We start from the raw sequence: 25174 nt of genomic DNA on the forward strand, positions 1-25174 counted from the left end.
ATTTCCAATGATTTTTTTTTTATGTTTTTTGAATATTTTTGAAAAATCTATAGAAAATTACTAGAAACTGACGTGGCACATGTCGGACTAATGGGATTTTGGGCTTGAGCAATGAACCTATTTGAAGTGGCTCATTTCATGCCAGAGAAGCCTATCCGAGGATCTCATACCTATGAATAGAGATATTTTCGATACAAAGAAAAAATTAAGCGACTTAGACAAAAAGAGTACGAAGAAATAAAGTAACTTTGAAAAATCGTTTTTTTTTTTGTGAAAGGCAAGCTGGGATTAGGCAGACCCCTACCAGATATATCTTAAGCCCGAAGCAGAGATGGAAGGAGGTCTAATCCATCTCTGTTTCGAATTGGCTAAGGGTCAATTCTATTTGAATCGGCCGATTCAAACCCATTTTGACATTGAAAAAAATGATTCGATTCATACTAAATTTGCTGTCTCCTCGCCACCATTTGATGTTTCCTTTCCACTTCAAGATATGTGGCTGGCTATGAATCGTGATTGCAAGACGATTCGTACAAAGTAACAGAACGTCTTTTCTGATCCCCAAGTACATGATCAGTCTCTTCAGCTGCAAACGTATTATGGTTTTGGCTTTGACGCTCTCTTTGTTCTTTTACCAAACTCTACTACTTAGAAAAAACAACAAACGCAAAAGATGGGGGCGTCTCGCTCTCCCTTCCCCTCTTGACGGGCCGAGTTAGAGAACGACGCACACAAAGAGGGAATTAGGCAGAAGCTGCAGAACACCCCCCCCCCCCCCCCAAAAAAAAAAAAAGAAGAAGAAGCAGTGGCCTGTGGGTGGTGGTGCAGCGGAAGTTGCATCGGAACGTGAGCGGGCGAAGGAGAAAGTGGTCAGCTTTTGTTCACCATGGTCGCCTCCTTTTGAGAGAGAGAGAAGCAAAAGGAGCAGAAGATGTATAATGTTGCAAGATTGAGATCGATTGGGAGTGCGAAAATCGAGTATGGTTAGTGGGTAGTAGTAGCTGACTGATCGACTGCAGCTCTTGGGTTCTGATGTTTAGCGTTCGGTCCGGCATTTTTTCTTGATCGTGGTTCCAGCATGAAATTAGGTCAGCTTTCGCCCTTTTTCCTAGTTTCCTTTTGGTTCGTTTCGATTTCGATCTGTTTTTCTTTCTATGTTGATGTGTGTGCTTTTCTTTGTCGTTCTTTATTGCGTCTAGTGTTAATGTTTTTTGGAGGATGGTGCTTTGTCTTTGGAAGACATGAAAACCTTTATTGCGTCTAGTGTTGATTTTTTTGAGGATGGGTGCTTTCTATTTGGAAGACATGAAACCTTTTATTGCGTCTAGTGTTGATATTTTGGAGGATGGGTGCTTTCTATTTGGAGGACATGAAAATGATGAAACCCTTTATTACGTCTAATGTTGATTTTTTTTGGAGGGTGTTGATTTATATTTGGAAGATATGAAACACCACTCCTCGAATTCTTCCTCTTCCGGATGTTTGGTGGGTGGTTACTAAATTTAGTTACGACTTTGCTTTGGTTTTTGTTTCGCCCCTTTGGCTTCGTTTTTTGTGGCTCATTCGTGCATCCTTTTGAAAGCGGATGATCATCACAGGAGGAGATGGGGCAAACATTTGTATGGGGATTCAAATTGATGATTTGGCACAAAAAACTGTGGAAAGCATTGCGGCATCCCAGGGTCTTCCTTGTTTTTTTGGCCGTTAGTTGTCCAGTGGGTGTATCAGGAAAAATCAGTAGTTGTTGCCACTTAGTTTTCATTTCTCTGTGTTCTGTATGTTGGGGCAATCTGCTGGAGTGAAAACGTCTATATTATCAGTTAGTCTTCCGAGTATTATTAAGAACTAAGATGAGTTTTGAAGTTGGGGATCCTTGCTGTCCTATAAAAAATACTTCAAATCTTGTTGCAACTGTCAGGTGGTATGAGCTACCTTGCTGGATTCCTCCTACTGGAAATGCTGAGAGAGAGAGAGAGAGAGAGAGAGAGAGAGAGAGAGAGAGAGAGAGAGAGAGAGAGAGAGAGAGAGAGAGATCTATTTATTGAAGTTAACTATTTGTATATATCAGCAAACATCGTAGGTAGAAACAGACCATGATAGAGACTCATAGTCGACATGGAAGAGAGAGAGAGAGAGAGAGAGAGAGAGAGAGAGAGAGAGAGAGAGAGAGAGAGAGAGAGAGAGAGAGAGAGAGAGAGTGCAATTGGTGCTTGAAAATACAAATCTACTACTTGGATATTGATGAAAATGACATAACTGTCATCAACTCTAGAATAGAATTTACTGTGGTAAAAAATATGATCATGATGTTTCAAAAAGGTTTAAACATCTTTTTTGCCAAAAAAATAGGAATAGGTTGATACAAGAAATTTGACAGATGCTCCTTTTGAAAATCTAAAAGCACTGTTTGGGCACCGGTGCACGGAAAACAAAATTTTGTAATAATGATAACATCAAATGAAATTAAAAATTCCCTAGCTAGTATGTTTGTTGAGATATGTTATTTTTAAAATGTTACAAGATTAACATTTTTTGTCATTGATGCTCCTGCTTCTACTGTAATATATTGTAGGAAAAGAAAAAGTTAACATTATAGATGCCATCTAAATTATGTTGTTTGCTTTAAGTTTTCATTTTAATCAACCCAAACCAAACCAGAGCCTGACACATAAGCATGTAAAGAAGCATTAAAATGAAGTTAGGAAATTGAAGCAAAAAAAGAAATTATAGAATGACAAATACCGATAGTAAACTGCCAAGAAATTTTATGTCAAATATGGTAAATAGGCACCCTATCCAGGAAGAGTCATGCCAATCAATTTATGGGGAAAAAATCTTGTTATTTGACAATGGTCATAAAACATGTAACAGTAACCACGAGAGAGAGAGAGAGAGAGAGAGAGAGAGAGAGAGAGGTATTTGGAGGAAAACCACCAACAAAATTTTCTTTTACATACAAAAAAGTCAAGTGACATATCGTTGGTAACATGAATAAATCAATATGCACACGTTAAGAAGGCCTTAGAACAAGTATATTAAACTATCACTAAATGTGATTTACAACAGCAGTAAAAATAAGCTGCATTTAGGAAGAAATCAAACTTTTTACCTCTAAATGGGTGCTCTCTTCTACTTTGGATCAGCTTGAACCCAATAATATTTCATAACCATATGCTATCATTTGAAGAGAGAGAGAGAGAGAGAGAGAGAGAGAGACCAAACCAGATAAAAATGAAAGTGATCACTGTAAAAGGTAGCATGGAGAGGGAGTTACAAAAGGAATGGGTTGATAACCGTCTACTAAAAAGAAAAGGGAGGAATGCGTAATATGTGGAAAAAGCTAAGAGCTTTGAAGCAATTAATGAATATATAGGGGAGTGGATGCTTAATTTGTAGTGCAAAAGAAAAAGAAACAAAAAGAAAAAACTGGTAATGTGGAGTAGGGCTGGGCTGCCCACGAGTGGCCCATGGCCCGGCCCAAATGGTTCGGGCTTGGGCCTAGTTTTTAAAAGAAAGCCCGACCCGACAAAATCATGGGTTGGATCGGGCCAGCCCACGGGCTTTATACATATATATATATATATATCAAATATGTGATTAAAAAATGGATCCATTTTGGATCCCATCTATTCTTTTGCATTTTTAAAATTTTCATTAAAATAACCTATGAATTCAAGGATATGAAAGTGAAATGTTGTGAATATACGATGGCTTGCAACCTGGCCCAACCCGGTCCGAATTAGGATCATGAGCCTAACAGGCAGGCTGTGGGTTTTGTATTAGACCCAGGCCCGACCTGAATTGGGCCTAGGCTTGACCCGGTTAGTCAATGGGTCGGTCTTGACCAAGCCCGGCCCGCCCATTGTGCAGCTCTAACATGGAGTAGCTGCAAAATTTGGATATAGGATTTTATTCCTTAGTTGTCAAAAGTTGTGCCTAGGCTATCTACGCATAGGGCCACCGCCTAGGCTTACGGTTCTGTGCGGTAGGGCCATATTTTTTTTTATCTAGATTATCCATGCTTAAGCCGTAGGGACATAGTTGTCATGTTTTTTAAACTTTTTTTTTCTCTTTTCTTTTTTTTTCTTCTTCCTCCTGCCCCAAAAGTTTTCTTTTTTATTCACTCATTTTCTTCTTTTGTTTTTCTTTTTTACCTTGTTTTTTTTCTTCTTCCTCCTTTCACCCTTCTTCTTAGTTGTCAAAGGCGGAGCCTAGACGGTCTAGCCGATGTAGTCTCTCGGTCTGATGCGTAGTTGCACACACATATATATGTTTTCTGTGTAAATGTATATAATTTTATATATTAACATATCATAAACATATATTATAAATTTACAATATTCTGTGTTTATATTATATATATACATAGCTATGTACTTAATTCTTATATAATCTATAAGTGTATGAGTTATCTATTTGACTGTTTTTATGTAATATAATTACTTTTATTTGAGGTACTGCCTAGTCCGCCTAGGCCCCACCTATGCCTCACCTAGTCTTTTTAGGGGCTCATCGTCGAGGCTCTAATAATTAGCTCCTTGAAAATAGGAGTGAATTTGCTTTCACATGTAATAGTTATTGTTTAGATAATTAGATTTTATATATAGTGGTTAGATAGTTTGATATAAGAGAGAAAAAATGGGGTGGTGGGGGTTATGTAACTGCATTTTTTTGAAAACCGAGAGAAGCGGGAAGAATGAAAGTGGGGGAGGAAATGATTGAAGAGAGAAAGGGGAGGGGGGAGGGTAGAGGCACAAGTTTCAAAGAGGTAGTGGTGTTTGTGGCCATGTAGGTAGGTAGGTAGAGAGAGAGTTCCCTATTTTGTGGGCCTCTGTCTGAATCAGTTATTTATGGTTCTTTCTATATAATAGATATTTATGGGGATAAATTCTATAAAGTGCTTGGTCCAAAATAAGAACGAAAATGCTCTTTGTAAGTTCTGACACAAGTGCAATGATGTCTATTTTATAATCGTTGTAATTTTGAAAAGATTTTTATATGTAAAACAGGTGAAAACCAGACATCAAATAATAAAAACCGGTTCTCACTAGTGGATGAGACCAGGTCGAACTCAGGGAACAAGAATATTTCGTATTCAAGCACACAAATCTAAACTATTCCTTTATTGCCGAATTATAAAATGTAAAATGTACTAGTAAAGTAAAAACAACTAACTATTACAACAAATGAATACCCTTCTCTATAACATCCTCTAATAATATTAGATTTGAAATAACATTCATATAAGTTCAAACTCTTTCTTTAAAAACCTACTTTTCATGAGAAATGTGTAAACATGTGCAAGAACGTGAACAAAAATATCAAGGTGTGCAAACTACACCCTCCCCCATGCTTGAATGCATTGTCCCAGTGGCACTCCCCCATGCTTATATGAAACTACGTGAATGCACATGAGAGGAAATAAATGAGGGGAAAGAGTAGAAACAACCTAACATGAATTTAAAATGCACGCTCTTTGAATGTAATGAATGCAATGTGTACATGACAAAACATGAAACTCATAGAAAAAGATAGAAAACGAAAAAATAAAACCAAAGAAAATCTACAAATCCTAACAACGAATGTAATACTGTACAAAATATGGGTTGCCTCCCATAAAGCGCTAAGTTTCACGTCCTCAGCCAGACGGATCCCTGGAAAAAACCTTCATCGTCCATGAGATCAATGGACATGAAGTCAGGCTCAATCGAGCTCTCTATGAAAAATAGTGTCATCTGTGACATTGCGCACTGTGTTCCCATCCCGTCTACCTCTAAATGGCTCGAAGTGCCCGATCCGACTCAAATCACCTATCGGATTCTCAAGTAATTCTAGGTGATCCTCTTCGAGTGATTCATTATCCTCCTCCTGAGGTGGATCACTCAATAACCAAGCATATTCTGCTTCTACGAGGTCTTGAACGACATCAACCTCGAAAGAAGCCTCCTCAACAGCAGGCCCCATAGCAACACGAAAAATGTTCAACCTCATCTTCCTATTTTCGAATGACACATCCATCGCACCAGTGCGACAATTAATGCACGCGTTGGCGGTAGCTAGAAAGGGACGACCGAGAATAATAGGGGTATGTTGTAGGCTATCAGCTCCCTCCATATCTAATATCACAAAGTCGACAAGGAAATAACAATCCTCCACCTTTGACTAAAACATCTTCAAGTATTCCTCTCGGGACCTTGATCGATCTATCTGCAAGCTGAAGAGTCATAGGTGTAGGTTTCATCTCTTTCAATCCAAATTGGTCATAGAAGAAACCCGGCAAGATGTTAACACTTGCTTCAAGATCGAGCAATGCACGCCCAACAATGATGTTTCCTATGACACATGAGATGATAGGCGTCCCTGGGTCCTTGAGCTTAGGTGGGGTTTGGTGTTGCAATACTGCGCTCACCTGCCCTGTCAAATAAATCTTTTTCTGCGCATGGAATCAACTTCCTTTTCTGCGTACAAAGCTCTTTTAGGAACTTTGCATATGCAAGAACTTGCTGTATGGCATCTAGTAAGGGAATGTTTATTTGAACGTGCTTGAATATCTCAAGCATCTCTTGCATGTTCACTCCGGACTTACCTAGTGCTCTCGGTCTCTCTAACGCCTCAAGAAAGGGGGCTTTGGGAACGTAGGATGGTGAAGGCTCAGATGGAAGAACCTTCTCGCTTTCTTGAGGTAAAACACTAGGGACAAACTGCTTCTCACTTATCTTCTCTTTTTCTTCTGCAGCCTCCCTCGCTTGGTACTGCTTCCCACTCCTAAGGGTTACTACATGAGCCTGCTCTTGATGTGTATCTGTCAGATGCAAGCTACGCATGAGTTTATTTCCCCTAGGGTTGACAATAGGCTGGCTAGGCAGTGTCCCCTCACTTCGCCTGCTAAGCATCTCGGCTAGCTGCCCCATTTGGGTCTCTAATTTTGCAATAGACTGTGTATGTGAGCTCAAAGCTTGCAAAATCTTATCCTCAAAGGACTGACTATGCGAAGGCTCATGAGACTGGGGATGAGTATAAATAGGTTGGGCTGGGGGATAACTGGATCTCTGAAATTCAGGCGCATAACCGCCTTGCCTGGGTTGACTTTGGGAAGGGTTAAAGGGTTGAGCTTGTGGGTTGCACCATGAGAAATTGTGATGGTTTCGCCAGCCCGAGTTATAAGTGTTGGCAAATGGATTGGGTGCGGGCCTAAGGAAGTTTTGAGCCATCTGAGCTTGCTCTTGGACAAACTCAGGGTATTGCGGCGCAACTGGGCACTCGAGGACATGGTGTGCAGGACTCGCACACAACGCGCACACCTGCATGGCAGGAGAAGAACCCAACAAAAACTAATCTAATTTCTGGGACAGTTGGTCTACCTTGTTGCTCAACTCAAGGTTTATCCCTATTTGAAAAATACCTGCCTTCTTAGTACTATCCTGTGCAGGTGCAGCCCTATCGAACCATGAAGTTGTCGCATGATGCATCGAATTTTTGCTCAATGTCTCAAAAAGCGACCATGCTTCATCCTCACTTTTTAGCATAAAAGTGCCCCCACATGACGAATCCACTATTTGCCTGTCCTTCTCGGTCAAGCCATCGTAAAAATACTGCACCAGTTGCCAGCGAGGCACCTGGTGATGGGGACACTTGCGGAGAAGATCTTTCACCCTCTCCCAAGTCTCGTCGAATTGTTCTCCCTCAATCTGCGAGAAACTGATTATGGCTTTACGAAACTGATTCGTCTTACCAATTGGGAAGTGCTTTTTAAGGAACTCGCGCTGCATTCCTTTCTAAGTGGTAATCTGAACCGTATCGAGAGCCTTTAACCAATGCTTAGCTTTATCTTTGAGAGAGAATGGAAACAACGTCAACCTCAATGCGTCATCTCCAAAGTTGTTGATTCGTACTTTCGAGCATATCTCTAGAAAATCATCAAGATGACTATATGGGTCTTCGTTGCTAAGGCCATGAAAGGATGGTAGCATTTGAATGATACTGGCCTTTATTTCAAATTGATTGGTTCCTACATCAGGTCTCGTGATGCAGGAAGTGAGAGTGTATATGGTGGGCATGAAGTACTCCTTAAGGGTACGAAACAACGATCGATTTTCGGCCATGGTGATAGGATGAGTAGTTCTCCTAACAAGAAACTCGGGACTCAATTAGCTCGGGTCGAGTGATCGTTGCCTGTGCATACACCTTGAAGTAGACCGGTGTAACACACGTCCTAATTTTGGGTTTTCCACCTAACTAACGCGCTAGCAGCCAAACCACACAAACCACAAAGCGAGTAAACTAAAACAACGAAAACTAAACAAACACCACGCAGTTGCACACAACAGGGATTATGCAAAAGAAATATGAAATCTATGTGTACGGTACCAATCATATACAGTCACCTCTAAGGGGATCCTAGTAGGTGGGCTGTGCAGAAAAGTAAGCTCGTCTCTACGATATGCACATACGCGGTTCTAAACCTAAATGCAAACAAACACTAGGCAATAAAGTGAATACTAGTATTTCGCCGTTCTCCGGCAACGACGCCAAAAATTTGATGTCTATTTTATAATCGTTGTAATTTTAAAAAAAAATTTATATGTAAAACAAGTGAAAACCAGATATCAAATAATAAAAACCGGTTCTCACTAGTGGATGAGACCGGGTCAAACTCAGGGAACGAGAATATTTCGTATTCAAGCACACAAATCTAAACTATTCATTTATTGCCGAATTATAAAATGTAAAATGTACTAGTAAAGTAAAAACAACTAACTATTACAACAAATGAATACCCTTCGCAGAGGGCGTAAAATGCAATATTTACAAACCTAGAATTAAATTCCTAATTCTAAACTGAAAAATAAAAAGAAGTTTCTACTCTTGCACTTCCGTGTCACATATGCACTTCCGCTCCGCTCCTGTGCTATCCTGCACAAATCACAAGAACACGAGCACTACAAGATACTAATAGAGATTACACTACTCAAAGTATACTAATTAAATGCTAAAATACTATGACTAAGCAATTCACTAAGTAATTTTAAGAACTAAATTTAAAATCAAAACTAACTGACAACATTCTCTTAACTAAATAAAACTAATTTCTAATTAACTAAGGTGCAACTAAATGACTAACAGTTACTTACTTAACTAATAGCTAATTAATCACTTAACTAACTAAACAACTTTTAGCAAATCAACTTGACTAACAACTAACAATTACTTAACTAACAATTAAGCTAACCATTTCACATGACCTAACTATAACTAACAAAATTATTCTACTAATCAGCTAACAAATCACTCAACTAACACCCATTCATCAGCAGTTAAAACATTCACACAGCAAATTAAACTTTCCATTGAATGTAGATAAGCAATCAATTTGTAACAATTACAATCTAACAATGCCCACCAGTATTCCAATTAGCACATAGATAAAAACTTTACGAACTTGCAACAGACTGCTGTCAGAAAGCAATAGAGCCGTCCTCACACAGACCTCAAATAGTTAATAGCATTCACCGGAATTAACAGCATGCTATATTGATTAGAGTTTCAAACAACAAACTCAAATACACAGTGGTCAGCAACAGTAACAACTCACAACAGAATTTCAAACAGCAATTACAGAACTCAACTCTCACCAGAATTCATGACAATTACATTCAGAAATCTGTAATGACTACTGAAACTTACATTAACTAGCATTCGATCCAGAAATTTCAGGTATTCAATTGCTAGAAATCACATTAATCACTTAATCACCAATTAAAAACACAACAATCGGGATTCAATAAGAACTGACAGAAATTGTTGATCAATTTTGAAATTTAAAACTTGCCAGAAAAAAATTCAGATCCACATACAGTAAAAGGCACGGTGATTTCTACAGTGATTAGACATCAGAAATAACAAATTCTGAGATTTCATCGCCGGAAACAGAGGACATTTCAATCGACACCGTGAATCAAGTTTGATCAATCTAGATGATCAATTTTTCAAATGCAAACGATTGATTATCTTTCAAATGCAAATCAGGCTCGGTTGCTGGAGACTTCACATGAATTTTTATTGATTGCCATAACAATACATTAACGATCAAATGTTGCTGTAAAGAAATGGATGCAGATACAATGCACCTAAACAAGGAACTAAAATGAAAATACAAGATCAAAACTAACAAAGAGAAATGAGAAAGGGAAAATACTAATGTAGGAAAATAAGAACTCAACGGATGATGTGAAAACTGGGATGCAACACACAATCCGATTTATTTTTCTTTTCTTTTTAAAACAAGCTAATGCAAACAGAAAAAAACTACTAATGAAAATAAAGATGGAGAAGTAAATGATAAGAAGAAGAAGAGGAAGATGAAGAACTTGAAGAACTTACCATGAAACTGAAGGGTTAGGAGAGAAGTGATCCCCTCCCGTACACCATCGCCGGACTGAAGAAGCCTCCACTGGAAAAGAGAAGAGAGAAATAAGGAGAAGGGGAAGAAGGAGGGAAGAATGAGGTGGAGGGGAAGGGTTAGGAGAGAAGGCTCTGGCGCACAAGGGGGAGACAATTTTCATTTTTCCCCATTTTTGATTTTTAAAGAGGGCAAACCGGTTTGTTTTATTTTTTTCAAAAATCTAAAAAAAACTGTTTAAAGAATTTTTATTTACTAAAAACCTCAAAACTAACTAAACTACTCTAATCTAAAGATTACTTCTAAAAAAATATTTACAATAAACCTCATTTCAACTTATGTTTTAAAACTAACTATATTCTCATTTTGTTATTTTTATTTTATTTTATTTATTAAAAAAAAATAACCTACTACATTTAAGCCAAAAACTAAAATATGCCTAAAAATATAAAAATAAAGCTATTTTCATACATTTTTTATTTTTAAATCATTTTAGCTCATTCACTCAAAACCAGCATAAAATTGGGTTTTACATCATTTTTTCATGAAATCATGCATATTTTTTATATAAAATATCCCTAAAATATATGCATGATCATGCAACTTGATGTAGGACGTGAAGCTGCTTCTGTTTAGGTGGGTGCGACACCTCGAATTGCACAAGCTTACTCTAACTACTCATATATCATCAACTGATTTGTTTATCTTTCTTAAGAAATATTTTCATACTTATTATCCAGCAAGTTGCAGTTCTTTTAAGTTTCACATGATTTTGTATAAACCAAAGTCACAAATCTCGTTCTCAGGATTTTCTCGGCAAGAGAAAAACTTGGGATAAATTCAAAATACTCAATTTTCTTGGCAAAATATCAGAAAATTCTCGGATATTTGCACTTTTTAGTGAAATGTGATTTGATATTTATACCTATAAAGTATTAAATGTTTTTTAAGTATCTCTGAAAATTTTCTCCAAAATGGTGACGAAGATACCTAAAAGTAGTAAAGGTTGTATTTATCGTGTTGTATCGTACAATACGTATTGTTACTTTTTGCCTTAACGTACGATACACACTCGTATCGCGATACAAATGTATATTATACGATACCCGTTGACCCGTATCGTATGATTAACCCCTGTATCGCCCTGTTGACCCGTATCGTATGATAAACCTCTGTATCGACCCGTATCGTATGATAAACCTCTGTATCGACCCGTAACATGCGATACGGGTCTGGCGCACTTAAAAAGACCCGAAACTTACACTTTTTCATTTTGGGTTTAAAAGGCCTCTTAAGGGCCAAGTTCTACACATGTGTAAAGGTTGTTGGAAGGGAACCTACGCACCTTAGGTTCTGTGAGATCGATTTAGGGGCCGATTAGTGCGCAAGGGGGAGGGCTTTTAAGATTTTTATGTTTTAGTATTGATGATGATTAACATGATTTTGATTATTGATGTAACATGTTTTATTAAAAAACTTGTTCTTGTGAGATGTTTTTGTTTATGTAATATGAAAGTTTGACTCTTGTGGTATGTAATATAGACATAAATGCTTCATAAGTGATTTTATGTATGTAGTTTGTGCAATTCATCATTATTTCATGTGATATGATTTTTTTAGAATTTTTACTATTTTTCTGATTTTTCTTGTTTTTTTTGGATTTTTTTTATTTTTCTATTAAAAATTTACGATACGATACAATACGATACAGTGTTACTATTGGGCTGACTGATACAGGTGACAATACACTACTTACAACCTTGAAAAATACCTTGTGCTAGTCAAAACGGTGTTGAAGGCACTCGATGGAACCTTGTGGGACATAATTATAATCCCATATCAATCGTGAGAGAAGAAGAGAGGCCATGCCTTGGCTATAAAAGGCCTTTTGCTTCCTGCCTTTTGAAGTAGTTCACCATAATAAGTGCTCCTTTTTCACAGGAATCATGAAAGCGTATGGGTTTTTGGAAAATCCCCAAATGCTGAATATAGCATGTGATGGTGTTTTTATGGAGATGTCCTTAGTTACAAAAATACTCTTATGGGATATTGCTGAACAAAAGTGTGAGAAATATGCGAGAAATTCTGGTGTAGCCATGTTTATTAAATCTCGCGTTTAAAACATTAATATTTGGTGTAGACATTTATCACATTATTTCAAAATATCAGTGATATATGTGACTATGGTGTAAACTGAGAATATCAAATTCTACTCCAATTGGTTGAGTTATTTAAATGCAGCTATGAATCTGCCTACTTCAGCTCATAGATTTATGATATGTAGATGGTTCAGGTCTGCTGACACAGCCTATTTCAGATCATACAGCAGTCTCCCTAGTTGCCCAATAGAGATGAAGCAACTCTATTAAACAAGAGGGCTACTTCTCAAATTTTCTATAAAAAGTTTCAGTTCTATTTATCAAGTTTGAAGAAGCCATTTGGATGCTAATGGACGAGATGTGAGTCTTGGATTATGGCATGTTTTAGTGTATGCTCTCATTTTCCTAATAAAATGACTTATTTCGTTGACTCTCCTAGAACTTTTTTTGTCCTATTGAACATCAGATATTATGCTTGATTATTTCTTTGTTCTTGGGTTAAGATACAACTTTCCTATTTTTCTTAAGGATGATCTTTTATTTTTCCATAGAATGAATCCACCTTGCATCTCTTCTCTAGTAGTCACAAAATAAGGGTAATAAAAGGAAAATAATGTGCAAAATCTTCATGAGTGTGTTTCAATTGAATCATAATGCCCATACTAGCACTTGCTATGGCAAAAATAAATGCTATATATCTATGTTTGGACATTTCATCCTGATCAAACTTCTGTTCTGTGAGCAGAATGGAGCTTTTGTTCACATAAACTTGCTCTCCACCATCTTGATAATTGGTGGTTTGTTCGCTGGTTCCACTAACTGCATAAACTGGCTAAAATTCTTCACGTGTCATGTGATATAACTCCATGGATCTAATGTAATGCTTGCATCCATGCGATCACTTTTATGGTCTCTTTGTATTAACATTTTATACTATTATTCCATCATCTGCAGTGACAAATCACAATATTACGAGTTTATTGTGATGATTATGTTTTCATCAGCATTGCATCGGACAAAAGGTGTACTCAGTTTATCATATAATGATATAAATGTAGGAAACAATGATGAAAACAAACCTATGTAATCAATATCAGAAAATGTGTATACTCTGAACTCAAAAAATTATAAACCATGAAATCTATGCAAATATGTACCAATATATTTAGGATCATCGCACACATGAAACCAGACAAAAGGATTCCTTTATTATAGATATTGAAGAGAAAAGGGATGGTTACTCCCCAAATTGGAAATATGGCCCAAAAATGCAAATTATGTGTGTGTGTATGTCTGAAGTACACCACAACCCCCCCTCCCCCCCCCCCGTTTTGCTCACCAAAGCTTGAGAGAGAGGCAGAAGACATGCCACTTTCTAATGTCAGAGAAGGGTAGTGATTCCACAAAGGTGATAAAAAAAGTCTTTGTTTCTCCCATGAAGAATCTCCACCATCATTGATATTTGTGTTTGCTCTAGAAAGGACACAAAAAACATCTGGAAGTTTGTTTCTTCTAAAGCATTTCTGTACCATCGGGTTACAGTTTGCATAACATGGTTTTTCCAAATGGCTTGAAGCCTTGAGCTAAATCAGTTATGAGTTTCAATCCACCATTTCACATTGCAAAAAAGGGTTTTAAGCATCATCCAGTTGCATCAGCTTTTACTAAGAAAGTTTGTTCTCTCCTTCTCGTATCTGAGTTCTAGTTGGTAAACCTATTCTAAGTGGGTAGACCTTGCTTTGCTTTGGCATCAAAGGGAAAAGAAAAAAGAAAGGTGTTATAACCATACACTTCATTATCGTGAAATTAGTTTCTTATGTATAGAAGCAGCTTACCTTTGTCTGCCAATTCCATATGCTGTAGGAACTTGAAGTAACTCAGAACCAGTTAGATTAAGGCAACTTAACTGGGTATCCCAGATAAGTTGAATGGCTATTAATTGAACTGGATCCTCCTTGACTAGGTGAACAATTCAGAGAATACCTGTTTATTTTTGCAATTAGATAGAGATTGTCAAATACAATCTAACTCATGAGATTGAGAGAAATCATTCATGAGACATTTGTTGCATCAATAAGTTTTCTTTATGAGAGCTATGATGTATCCCTGAATTTTGTTGATTTATCTTTTTAAATGTAGACTTTAAGCAAATTATTCATCTTCAATTTTGTTGGTTGATCTTTTCTAGTGTAAAGTTTCAGCAAATATTGTAGAATATCTGTTGATAAGAATAAGTGATTTGGTAGTTGTCATTGATATGCTGATAATGTAAGCTTCTAGTTTGATGTTTATATAATGCTTACAAATGACTCGGTAATGTATCTGTTTCTAGGATTCCGATCAAGAGATTTTGACTCAGCCCCTGGCCAATATTTAGATGGGAGTTTTAGAAGATCTGAATCTGGTTAGTATTTCTTTACGTTTATCTTTTACTACATGCTGGTGGCATTTTTTGAACACATTCAAAATTGCATGTCTTAGAAAGAGTAAATTATTTCCCTCTGTGGGAATACTAACTTGAACATGGAGAGTTCGTCAATAATGCATACAAGCATGTCCATTGGTTTGTCAATTCTGGTTTGAAGATGCCCTTGCATAGTTATTAATTTGTTTTGTGATTTAGAATTTTAGATATTTTTCTTTATGCATTCCCTATTGCGACATTCCTATCTATCTAATTCTATCTATCAGAATATGCTGCAACACCTGCCTATAGGCGGAGAGTGAGAGTAACTGATCTTCAGGGAAAAAGTTAAATAGAGGCAACTATACATTTGCAAATATTATGCATGCATGCTTCCATGTGTGGGCGTGTGTGTGTATGCATATGGAAAAGAATCCAATGTGGATTTGTGTTCACAAATGGGCCTTTTGAGAGCCTCGGATCTGAGATCCAAGGATCTCAAGGCCCTCGGAACTGAGATCTGAGGATCTCAAATGCTCAGATTTTTGGTCCAACGCCCACCCTCTCGGACTAGAAGTCCGAGGATCTGAGGCCATTTTTTGGATCTCAGATACACAGACTTGAAATTCCTATGTCTGGGAGGGGGTCATGGAAGTGTCCATGGATCTCACGGAGAGATCTGTGGTACTCAAACACCCCTTAACTCCCTAAGTTAGCAGAGCCTACCTACTCATGCATTTTCATTTAGTGAAAATTATGTTTAGCATCTGGTGATTTGCATACGGAGATCCTTTTTTATACTTGCATGTTTGATGCAAGCGCCATTTGTCTCTTTAAAATTCATTTTAATTTGTAAGCACGTTGATTGAAAAGAGAGAGAGAGAGAGAGAGAGAGAGAGAGAGAGAGAGAGAGAGAGAGAGGTAATGAAGCACAAAAGAATACAAGAGTGCTTCCATGGGCTACACTAATACAAGGAGCCACTTATGGGTCAAATACAAATCCACAATAAGTCTCACAAACACAAGCAACCAAGGGCCACAACATAAAAAATATAAATGTTATAAACTGATAAAAATGCTTGAGAACACATTGAAAATACATGGGGAAAGTGTGAAAATATCTCAAGAGAGATATAGTGCTAAATACGCACAATCACCACAAAGGGAGAGGTGCACAAAGGCATAAGAGCACTTAGAACAATGTACACAAAGGTACAAAAAGAGAACCCAAATGCAAAATATAAAGAATTTTATTGAACAAGTTAGAGAACAATGCTCCCAACCATTGAATGAGAATACAATAGGGGTTCAACCCCTTTTATAGAAGAGAGGAAGCCTTGGAGGGGCTCCCACTAGTCGTTGGAGCCCCTCCAACGGTTAGAAATCTAACCGTTGGAGGGGTTTAACGACTAGTGTTGGACCCCCCTCCAAGGTTGACTAAGTCAACATTAATAAAAGAAAAGGAAAAGAGAAAAAGAAAAAAGGAAAAAGGAAAAGAAGAAAATAAAAGGAAATAAATTACAAACATATTTACAAGTGTAAATATGCGTAAAATAAAACAAAAGATGGAAATACCTCTGAGGGTTACATAAAGGAAAAAAAAATATACATACATATACATATATATATATATATGTATACATATATGTATGATACATATATTTATATGTATCTTTCGTCATATACATATAAAAATATATGTACATAGGAGATACAATTTAACACCCTCCCTCAAACTTAGGGCGAAATGACCGAGAGTTTGCCAAGAAGAAAATTGAATCTGGGAGAGTATAGAGCTTTGGTGAAGAAATCTGTCAACTGATATTCTGAAGTCACGTATGGAAGATCTATAATTCTTTGCAAGTATGCTTCTTTAACGTAGTGGCATTCCATCTCAATATGCTTTGTGTGTTCATGAAATGTGTGATTTTTGGCAATGTAGATTGCACTCTTATTATCACAGCATAACTTAGTGGGTCCTTGAACCTGAATCCTCGTTGATGAATCCACACAATTTTCATAGTTGTAGAAGCCATGGATCGATATTCTGCTTCTGTGGATGACAGAGACACTTTTTGTTGTTTCTTGCATCTCCATGAGATTAGGGATTCACCTAAAAAAATACAAAAGTCTGTAGTGGAGTGACGGTTATTTGGGTCACCTCCCCAATCAGAGTTAGTATATGCAATCAAATTTAATTCATAGGATGAGGAAAAAAAAACTCCCTTGTTGATAGTTCCCCTTATGTATCTGATAACTCGGAGAACAACGCCCATATGAACGAATGTAGGAGCATGCTGGAACTGACTTGCAGTGTGCACGACGTGTGAGATGTTTGGCCTTGTGATTTTAAGATACATTAGAGACCCCATAAGTTGCCGGTAGGGGGTAGGATCCTTCAACAGAATCCCATCATCGATTTTCTTCTTTGAGCCCGCAATTTCAGAAGTTTCACAATTTTTTTTCATCAGTAATACCAGATCTGTCAAGAATCTCACATGCAAGTTTGGTTTGAGACAAAAAATAGCCTCTATGAGAATAGGCTACGTTAATACCAAGAAAATAAGTTAGATACCCCAAATCTGACATTTCAAACCTTTTTTTTAAAGTGTTTTTAATATCTTTGATACCCTTTATGTCACTACCTGTTATCAACATATCATTAACATACAACAATAAAATCACAATACCTGCATTAGACTTTTTGACAAACAGAGCAGTGTCAGTGTAGCATGAAACAAAACCATTTTGAACCATTACTTCATTAAATCGATCATACCAAGCCTTGGAAGCTTGTTTTAAACCATAAAGAGCTTTTTGCAAACGAATGACCTTTCCCTTTGGAACATCCAAGCCGGGAGGAACATCCATATATACTTCTTCATTAAGGTCCCCGTTTAAAAAAATATTTTTGACATCCATTTGATAAATGTTTCAGTTTTTAATAGAAGCAATGGTGATCAAACTCCTAATAGTGACCATTTGTGCCACAGAAGCAAAGGTTTATTCGTAATCAATGTCGTATTCTTGACTATAACCCTTAGCGACAAGGCGGACTTTATATCTCTCAAGAGTGCCATCACTCTTGGTTTTGACTTTATAAACCTATCTACATCCTATTGATTTCTTTCATTTTGGGAGATCTTGAAAAACCCAAGTTTTAGCTTTGTTGAGGGCTCTAAGCTCGTTATCCATGGCGTCCCTCCACTCTATTCTTTCCTTGGCTTTTCCAAAATTTCTAGGTTCTTGGTAGGAGTGAATAACACTAAGACATGCCCTATGCTTTGGAGAAAATGACTCATAGGATATAAATCTAGAAGGATTTTTCCTAGATCTTTCGGGTCTTTAGTTAGAAGATTCACTAGGGTCACTATATTTTTCTATTGCACTTCTAAAAGTACTTTTATCTCTATGTGTATAGGTGATTGGTTCAACTATCATTTCTTCTTCATGTTGGATGGGTTGTGGAGTACTTTCAGTTCTACCCACATCCTTATTTACTTCATCATCACTAAAAAAATATTCATTTCTAGATAATAGTTCAAACAAAAAAGAGTAATCGGTATTATCTTCATGAGCTTTGTGTTCTTTAAAACCACTTATGTTCTCTAAAAAGGTCACGTTTCTTGAAACATATAGTTTGTCATTTTTAATATCATAACATCTAAAACCTTTTTATGTTTCAGAATAACCCAAAAATGCACAAGGAATAGCTTTAGGAGACAATTTATCATTTTTGTCGGTGAGGACAAAACACTTACAACAAAAAATTCTTAGTCTATTGTAGTCGGGTTCCTTTTTATATAAGATTTCAAAAGGGGTTATTTGGTTCAAATTTTTGGATGAAAGCCGATTTATGAGGTAAACTGATGCAAGAGCTGCTTCGGCCTAAAATCTTTTTGGATTTTTTTTGAGAAATGAGTAATGTCCTTGTAGTTTCTATTATATGTCTATGTTTTCGTTCGGCTAATCCATTTTGTTGAGGAGTTTTGAGACAAGACCTTTGATGAATAATTCCATTATTTTTAATATAACTTTTGAAGTCATTTGAAAGATATTCTCCTCCGGAATTGGTTCTAAAAATTTGTAATTTACTATTAAATTTGTTTTGTATCAGCATATGGAAAACCTTAAAGGTAGAGAACACCTCATGTTTATGCTTGAGGAAGTAGATCCAACTATATCTTGAAAAATCATCAACATAAATAACATAATATGAAAACCCTTCCTTAGACAACGGATGCCGGTCCCCATACATCCGAATGCACAATTTCAAAAGGCTTAGTTGAAAACATAGTTCTTTGTCTAAAAGGTAAGCTTCTCATTTTACCAAGAATACAATCATTACAATTGAAGTTGTCTTTACATAAAGTTTTGGTAAAATGTAAATAAGAAAGCTTGACAATATTTGGGTTCCCAAGGCGTTTATGTCAAACATTTATATCCTTATGTTGGGCAATATTACAAAAAGATTGTTTTGGGACTTGAAGAAATTTCATAAAGTATAGATCTCATTTCCTAGAGCCTTCCCCAATCAACTTCCCGGACCGGCGATCATGTATCAAACATTTATTTGATGAGAGTTTGATATCACACCCATGATTCGATAATTGAGAGACGAAAAACAAATTTAAATTTAATTTTGGGATAAATCTAACTTTAGGAACAAAAAAACCTTGACTTTCAAAATCTCCAATTCCCTTTATTTCAAGAGAAGCCCCATCTGCCGTAGAAACAAAATAGTGTGATAAATTTTTTGAATATTTAGAAAGTGCAAAAACATTTGGAGTCATATGAAAGGATGCACCCGAGTCTAAGAGCCAAAGAATCTTACCAGGAGGAGAGAAGGTGGACATGGCGGCTCCGGAAACGGATCCTTTGAGGAGAGGTTGAAAAGCTTCCATTATTTGATTTAGAGATAATGTAGCATTGTTGGAAGTTGATGGTCCTTCCTCCTTATACTGTTGAAACGTTGTAGACATAGCCACCATATTTTTCCATTTAGGACATACCGGCTTAATGTGACCCGGTTCTTTGCAAAAGTGGCATATGATTTTGCTATAATCTCTTCTTCCATATTGTCCACCATTTTTTCTTCCTCCTTGATTTTTGTTGAAGTGAGGGGGTTTATATGTTTTGATATTATTCCCTGGTCTAGAGACGGCATAAGCACCCTATCTTCATCTTTAGAGGGAACGGCCAACACACTTTGATTGGTTTTATTCATCCCCAATCGAGTTTCTTCTCCACTTAGCTTGGTAAGTACATCTTTCAACGGAGGAGAAGAGAAAGAAGACAAGAGAGATGACCTAGTTTGCTCGAATTCGGGTCTAAGCCCGTTTAAAAAGTTGAAGAAGTGATCATCTTCAAGTTGTTTAGCCCTTAATTCAATAGCCTCTCTACTCCATTTAGGTTCTTGAAGAGCAAGTTCATCCCAAATGATGGATAGCTTGACAAAATATTCTCTAACGGACATTTCCCCTTGTTGAAGGGTCAATGCCTTCTTTTGAAGGTAATATTTATGAGACAAATCTCTCGAAGTATACGTTCTTTCGAGATATTCCCATACTTGAAAGGCTTTCTTGAACTTCAAAATATTGGCATTTATCTTTGTTTCAACGGAAGAAAAGAACCACGAAAGAATTTTGTAGTTTTTCATCTCCCATTTTTCATGTCTTTTGTTATATTCTTCAAAAGCTTTTTCTCTTTCTTCGCCATCAAGAACCTTTATTTCACCTTTATCAATAATGGTGATCTTAGGTTCGGGTTCGGGAATGGTTCTTTTAACATATCCCCAAAGACCTTCCCCTTAATGCGAGCCTCCATATTACCGGCCCAAACATGGTAGTTGGAGCCATTTAATTTGAAACCAAGTGAAAAATGGGACTCTTTTTCACCCATTAGAGAAGGAAGAATGAAGAGTATATACATACCACAAGGGATTCTAAAGTCTTTCTTGTCGTAAGAATCTTTCAAAATATTGATGGAAGAGAAGTCCCTACTTCAATCACCAAGAAGCCAAGGGCACACTTTACGAGGCACAAAGAATCACACAATCTTCAATCTCCAACCTTGCTTTGATACCATGTAAAAATATCTCAAGAGAGATATAGTGCTAAATACTCACAATCACCACAAAGGGAGAGGTGCACAAAGGCACAAGAGCACTTAGAACAATGTACACAAAGGTACAAAAAGCGAACCCAAATGCAAAGTATAAAGAATTTTATTGAACAAGTTGGAGAACAATGCTCCCAACCATTGAATGAGAATACAATAGGGGTTCAACCCCTTTTATAGAAGAGAGGAAGCCTTGGAGGGGCTCCCACTAGTCGTTGGAGCCCCTCCAACGGTTAGAAATCTAACCGTTGGAGGGGTCCAATGACTAGTGTTGGACCCCCCTCCAAGGTTGACTTAAGTCAACATTAATAAAAGAAAAAGAAAAGATAAAAAAGAAAAAAGGAAAAGAAGAAAATAAAAGGAAATAAATTACAAACATATTTACAAGTGTAAATATGCGTAAAATAGAACAAAAGACAGAAATACCCCTGAGGGTTACATGAATGGAAAATATATATATTTTTATATATATATAACAATAAATACATATATGTATGATACATATATGTATATGTATCTTTCGTCATATACATATAAAAATATATGTACATAGGAGATACAATTTAACAGAAAGATCCCCTTATATAGACCCAAAAAGGAGTCAAGAGGGCTAGTTGGGCTGTCCCAACAGCTACATTTTACAGAAAATATAAAGTAACAAAAACATAAAATAAATTTACAAATATGCCCCTACTAGGCAGTCCCTATTACAATCTGGAAATGACCAAAATACCCCTGATGGCTATTTCCTATTACATACATAATATATATACACATATGTACTATATGTACCTTAACAAGATAGAGAGAGAGCCATTTTGTCTCTTTAAAATTCATTTTAATTTTTAAGCACATTGATTGAAGAGAGAGACAGAGAGTGATCTTGCCTTCAGAATTTGAGGTGCTAAGAAGACCCATGTTGGATAGGGACATTCCACATCATATATCAAGTTTCATCTCTAACCGATACAAGCAGATCATCAAAATGTGCATTCATTTCCTGTGCCCAAAAATAATGAACAATGTATACAGATTTATTTTGATTTTTAACACACTGAGTAGGTCCTTGACATCAACTTCATTTATAACTTGGTAGATTTCATGTGTTGATCATTTCTAGTGGATATTGGCTTTTTCAGCATCAAAAACTTTCCAGAAGATGGATTTTTTAGGTTAGGCTTGGTTAATTGATTCTTATGTACTGCACTGGATTTAGTTCTGGTTATTTATTAATATTTGTTGTTCAGGTGATTGCTACTTGATCACACTGCCTCCATTTTCTCCACTCAAATATTCATATCTATAAAAGATCACTTTATTTTATCCTTTGGTATGCATATGTATGCAATGCATGGATCTGTATGATTACTATGAATAACCATGATATATGTACGGTGCAGTTGTTTCACCAACTAAATCTGAGGATTCAAACACAAGCAAGTTTGTTCCTGCATCCAGAAGAGTGTTCAAGGCTCTTAAAGATTATGCAAAGAAAGTCATTGATGTTGAATCATTCACACACAATATTGAAGACTGGATTCTTGAGAGAGCAGGTGCCAATTCCAGTGACAGTGAGCTGTTGTTTAAACCCCCTTTTTTGGTTGATGAATTGCGGAAGTTTGATTATGCATTGGAGGGGGTTGCGTTTCAGCAACTGTTTAGGATGCCTTGTATAGCTTATGCTTCTGATGAACTGAAAGAAGACAAATTTCTTGCTTTGGAAGATTTCCTTCATGCAATTGCTGATGGCCTATGGCAGACCTTTTGGAGTAAAAATGGGCCTTTGCCATTTTCTGTATGCTGTCCTCGGTACCTTGGATCAAAATTTTATACTGTTGAGAAGGCAGCCTCAAGGGGAAGGATCGGTTCATTATGTGGAGCAGCTTTACTAGCTAAAACTGGTAGAAGTTCAGAGGCTCGCTGGGATCAAGTGGTAGAACTTACACTATTCAAATCTGATATTGCACAGGGAGTTGGGTTGGGATTTTCAGCAGCAACCATAGCTGAAGCCTTATTTTATGGATTTCATTTGATCCTTTCAAGGAGCTTGAGCAAGTTTGATGCTGGTAGTAGCAATACTGTTTATTTGCTGGTCCTAGACTCAAAATTTGGAGGGGTGATAAAAGTTGGGGGTGACCTTAGTAGCTTGAAAATTGGTACAAGCAACCCTTACAAAACAATTGCCGAATGGGTTAAAGACAATGCAGAAGTTAATGTTTCTCCTGTGGATCTCATTTGGAACAAGTTCGGAAATCCAAACTGGGGGGATATTGGAACTCTGCAGTTGCTTCTGGCAACATTTTACTCCATTGTCCAGTGGAAAGGACCACCAAGGAAATCGGTTGCTACTTTAGTTGCAGATCACAATCTACGCCTCGAGAAACGTAGGATAGAGTATCGTCTACCTGAGAATGTCCATGCATCAATGTATGCCCAACAAGATACCCAGGCAGGAGAGATTGTAGAACTTGAACGTGAAGAGATGCATAGTTTTGAGAAGAAAATAACACGATTAAGACTCAACCCTGGCGATATTATGGTATTGGAGGATCCTCAAGACCAGAAAAGTTTCCAGATACATGAGATTCTGGTCAGTGGGAATTACTTATCTTATAGTGCCATTTTTCTAGGACATCCAGGTGAACTATTAACCATCTATGTAGGTTCACATCCATCACGGTTGAAGCCTTCATGGGAGGATATGAGCCTGTGGTATCAGGTGCAACGTCAGACTAAGGTCCTGAATATCATGAAGCAACAGGGTGTGTCAAGCAAGTTCTTGCCAGAGATTGTTGCCTCTGGTCGGATGCTACATCCTGGTCCGTGCCAGAAACAGGGTCCCAGTAGTAGGTGTGATCATCACTGGTGTGGAACCCCTGTTCTTGTTACATTTCCTGTTGGGGAGCCGCTTTCATCTATTGTTGCACGTGATGGTCCATTTTCCTCCGAGGAAGCTTTACGCTGCTGCAGAGACTGCTTGTCTGCATTGAGAAGTGCTGCATCAGCTAACATCCAGCATGGTGACATCTGCCCTGAAAACATAATACGAGTTGATACTTCTAATGATGGTAGCAGATTTCGTTACATACCTGTATCTTGGGGGCATGCAGTTTTGGAGGACAGGGATAGCCCAGCTGTAAACTTGCAGTTTTCTTCCACTCATGCTCTTCAACAAGGAAAACTGTGCCCTGCGTCAGATACAGAAAGCCTTGTGTATCTCCTGTATTTTGTCTGTGGTGGTCTGATGCAGCAGCAGGATTCAATAGAATCAGCTCTGCAGTGGAGGGAGAGGTGTTGGGCTAAACGGTCAATTCAGCAGCAGCTGGGTGAGGTTTCAGCACTGCTGAAAGCATTTGCTGACTATGTTGACAGCCTATGTGACACTCCATATCTTGTAGATTATGATATATGGTTAAGGAGACTAAACAAAGTTGTGAATGGAGGAGCAGATAGAGGAAAATTGGTGGACGCAAGTTTGGCAGCGACACCTAAAATGGAGGATGTAGCTGAGTCATCAGGGACATCTGGTGGGCCTTATTGATTCTAACAGGAATTACCTTTGCAATGTCTCCTGTTCTTTCTTTGTAACACAGGTTTCCTTTTCCTTTTTTCTTTTATATACCTGCATGTCTTCCAAATATGTTTTCTGGTGTGCTTTGATCTTCTGTTTGCATTCTCCAATTGTTTTAAAATTGATGTATTGATTTAATTATTTGTTGCCATGGGAAAATTCCCAAACCGGATTCAAAGCTGGTCTGAGCTTGCACTGAGAATGGGCAAATGTGTTAATCTCTTTCATTTGTATCCTTGGATGTTTTGGATGTTTCACTTGTTTAATGTATACTACTGTAAATGTTGTACTTGAGTATTCTCTTTTCTTGTGGTGTTTACGAGTTTGCTAAGCATGCCAGCGATATGCATACATGTTACATTCAAATGATTTTCTCTTGTAGATATACAAATCTACTGTAGCCAATGCGGAATGATCAGTTTGGAATATTACTTCCAATTATCCATACATATATCTTTGATCGTTTGAAAATTCTTGTGATACTATTATAATTTTTGACAACAATTGAGGTTTCAAGCCTTATCCCAACTACATGGGGTCTGCTGTACAAGTCTTGCTCCATTCCTGTCTATCTAGAGAGC

General features: G+C 37.3%; 1 protein-coding gene across 1 annotated transcript; it reads left to right on the top strand.

Annotated features, from left to right (window-relative positions):
• Window positions 1-582: 582 nt before the first annotated feature.
• Window positions 583-24888, top strand: LOC149817109 (uncharacterized). Its single transcript, XM_089986659.1, has 3 exons — window positions 583-1088; window positions 14831-14902; window positions 22423-24888. Exons 1-3 carry the CDS (start codon window positions 1079-1081, stop codon window positions 24561-24563), a joined length of 2223 nt encoding a protein of 740 aa, XP_089842785.1. The 5' UTR covers window positions 583-1078; the 3' UTR covers window positions 24564-24888.
• The last annotated feature ends 286 nt before the right edge of the window (window positions 24889-25174 follow it).

This window comes from Nuphar pumila, chromosome 14, assembly GCF_984573655.1.
Source record: "Nuphar pumila chromosome 14, dmNupPumi1.hap1.1, whole genome shotgun sequence".
Lineage (NCBI taxonomy): Eukaryota > Viridiplantae > Streptophyta > Magnoliopsida > Nymphaeales > Nymphaeaceae > Nuphar > Nuphar pumila.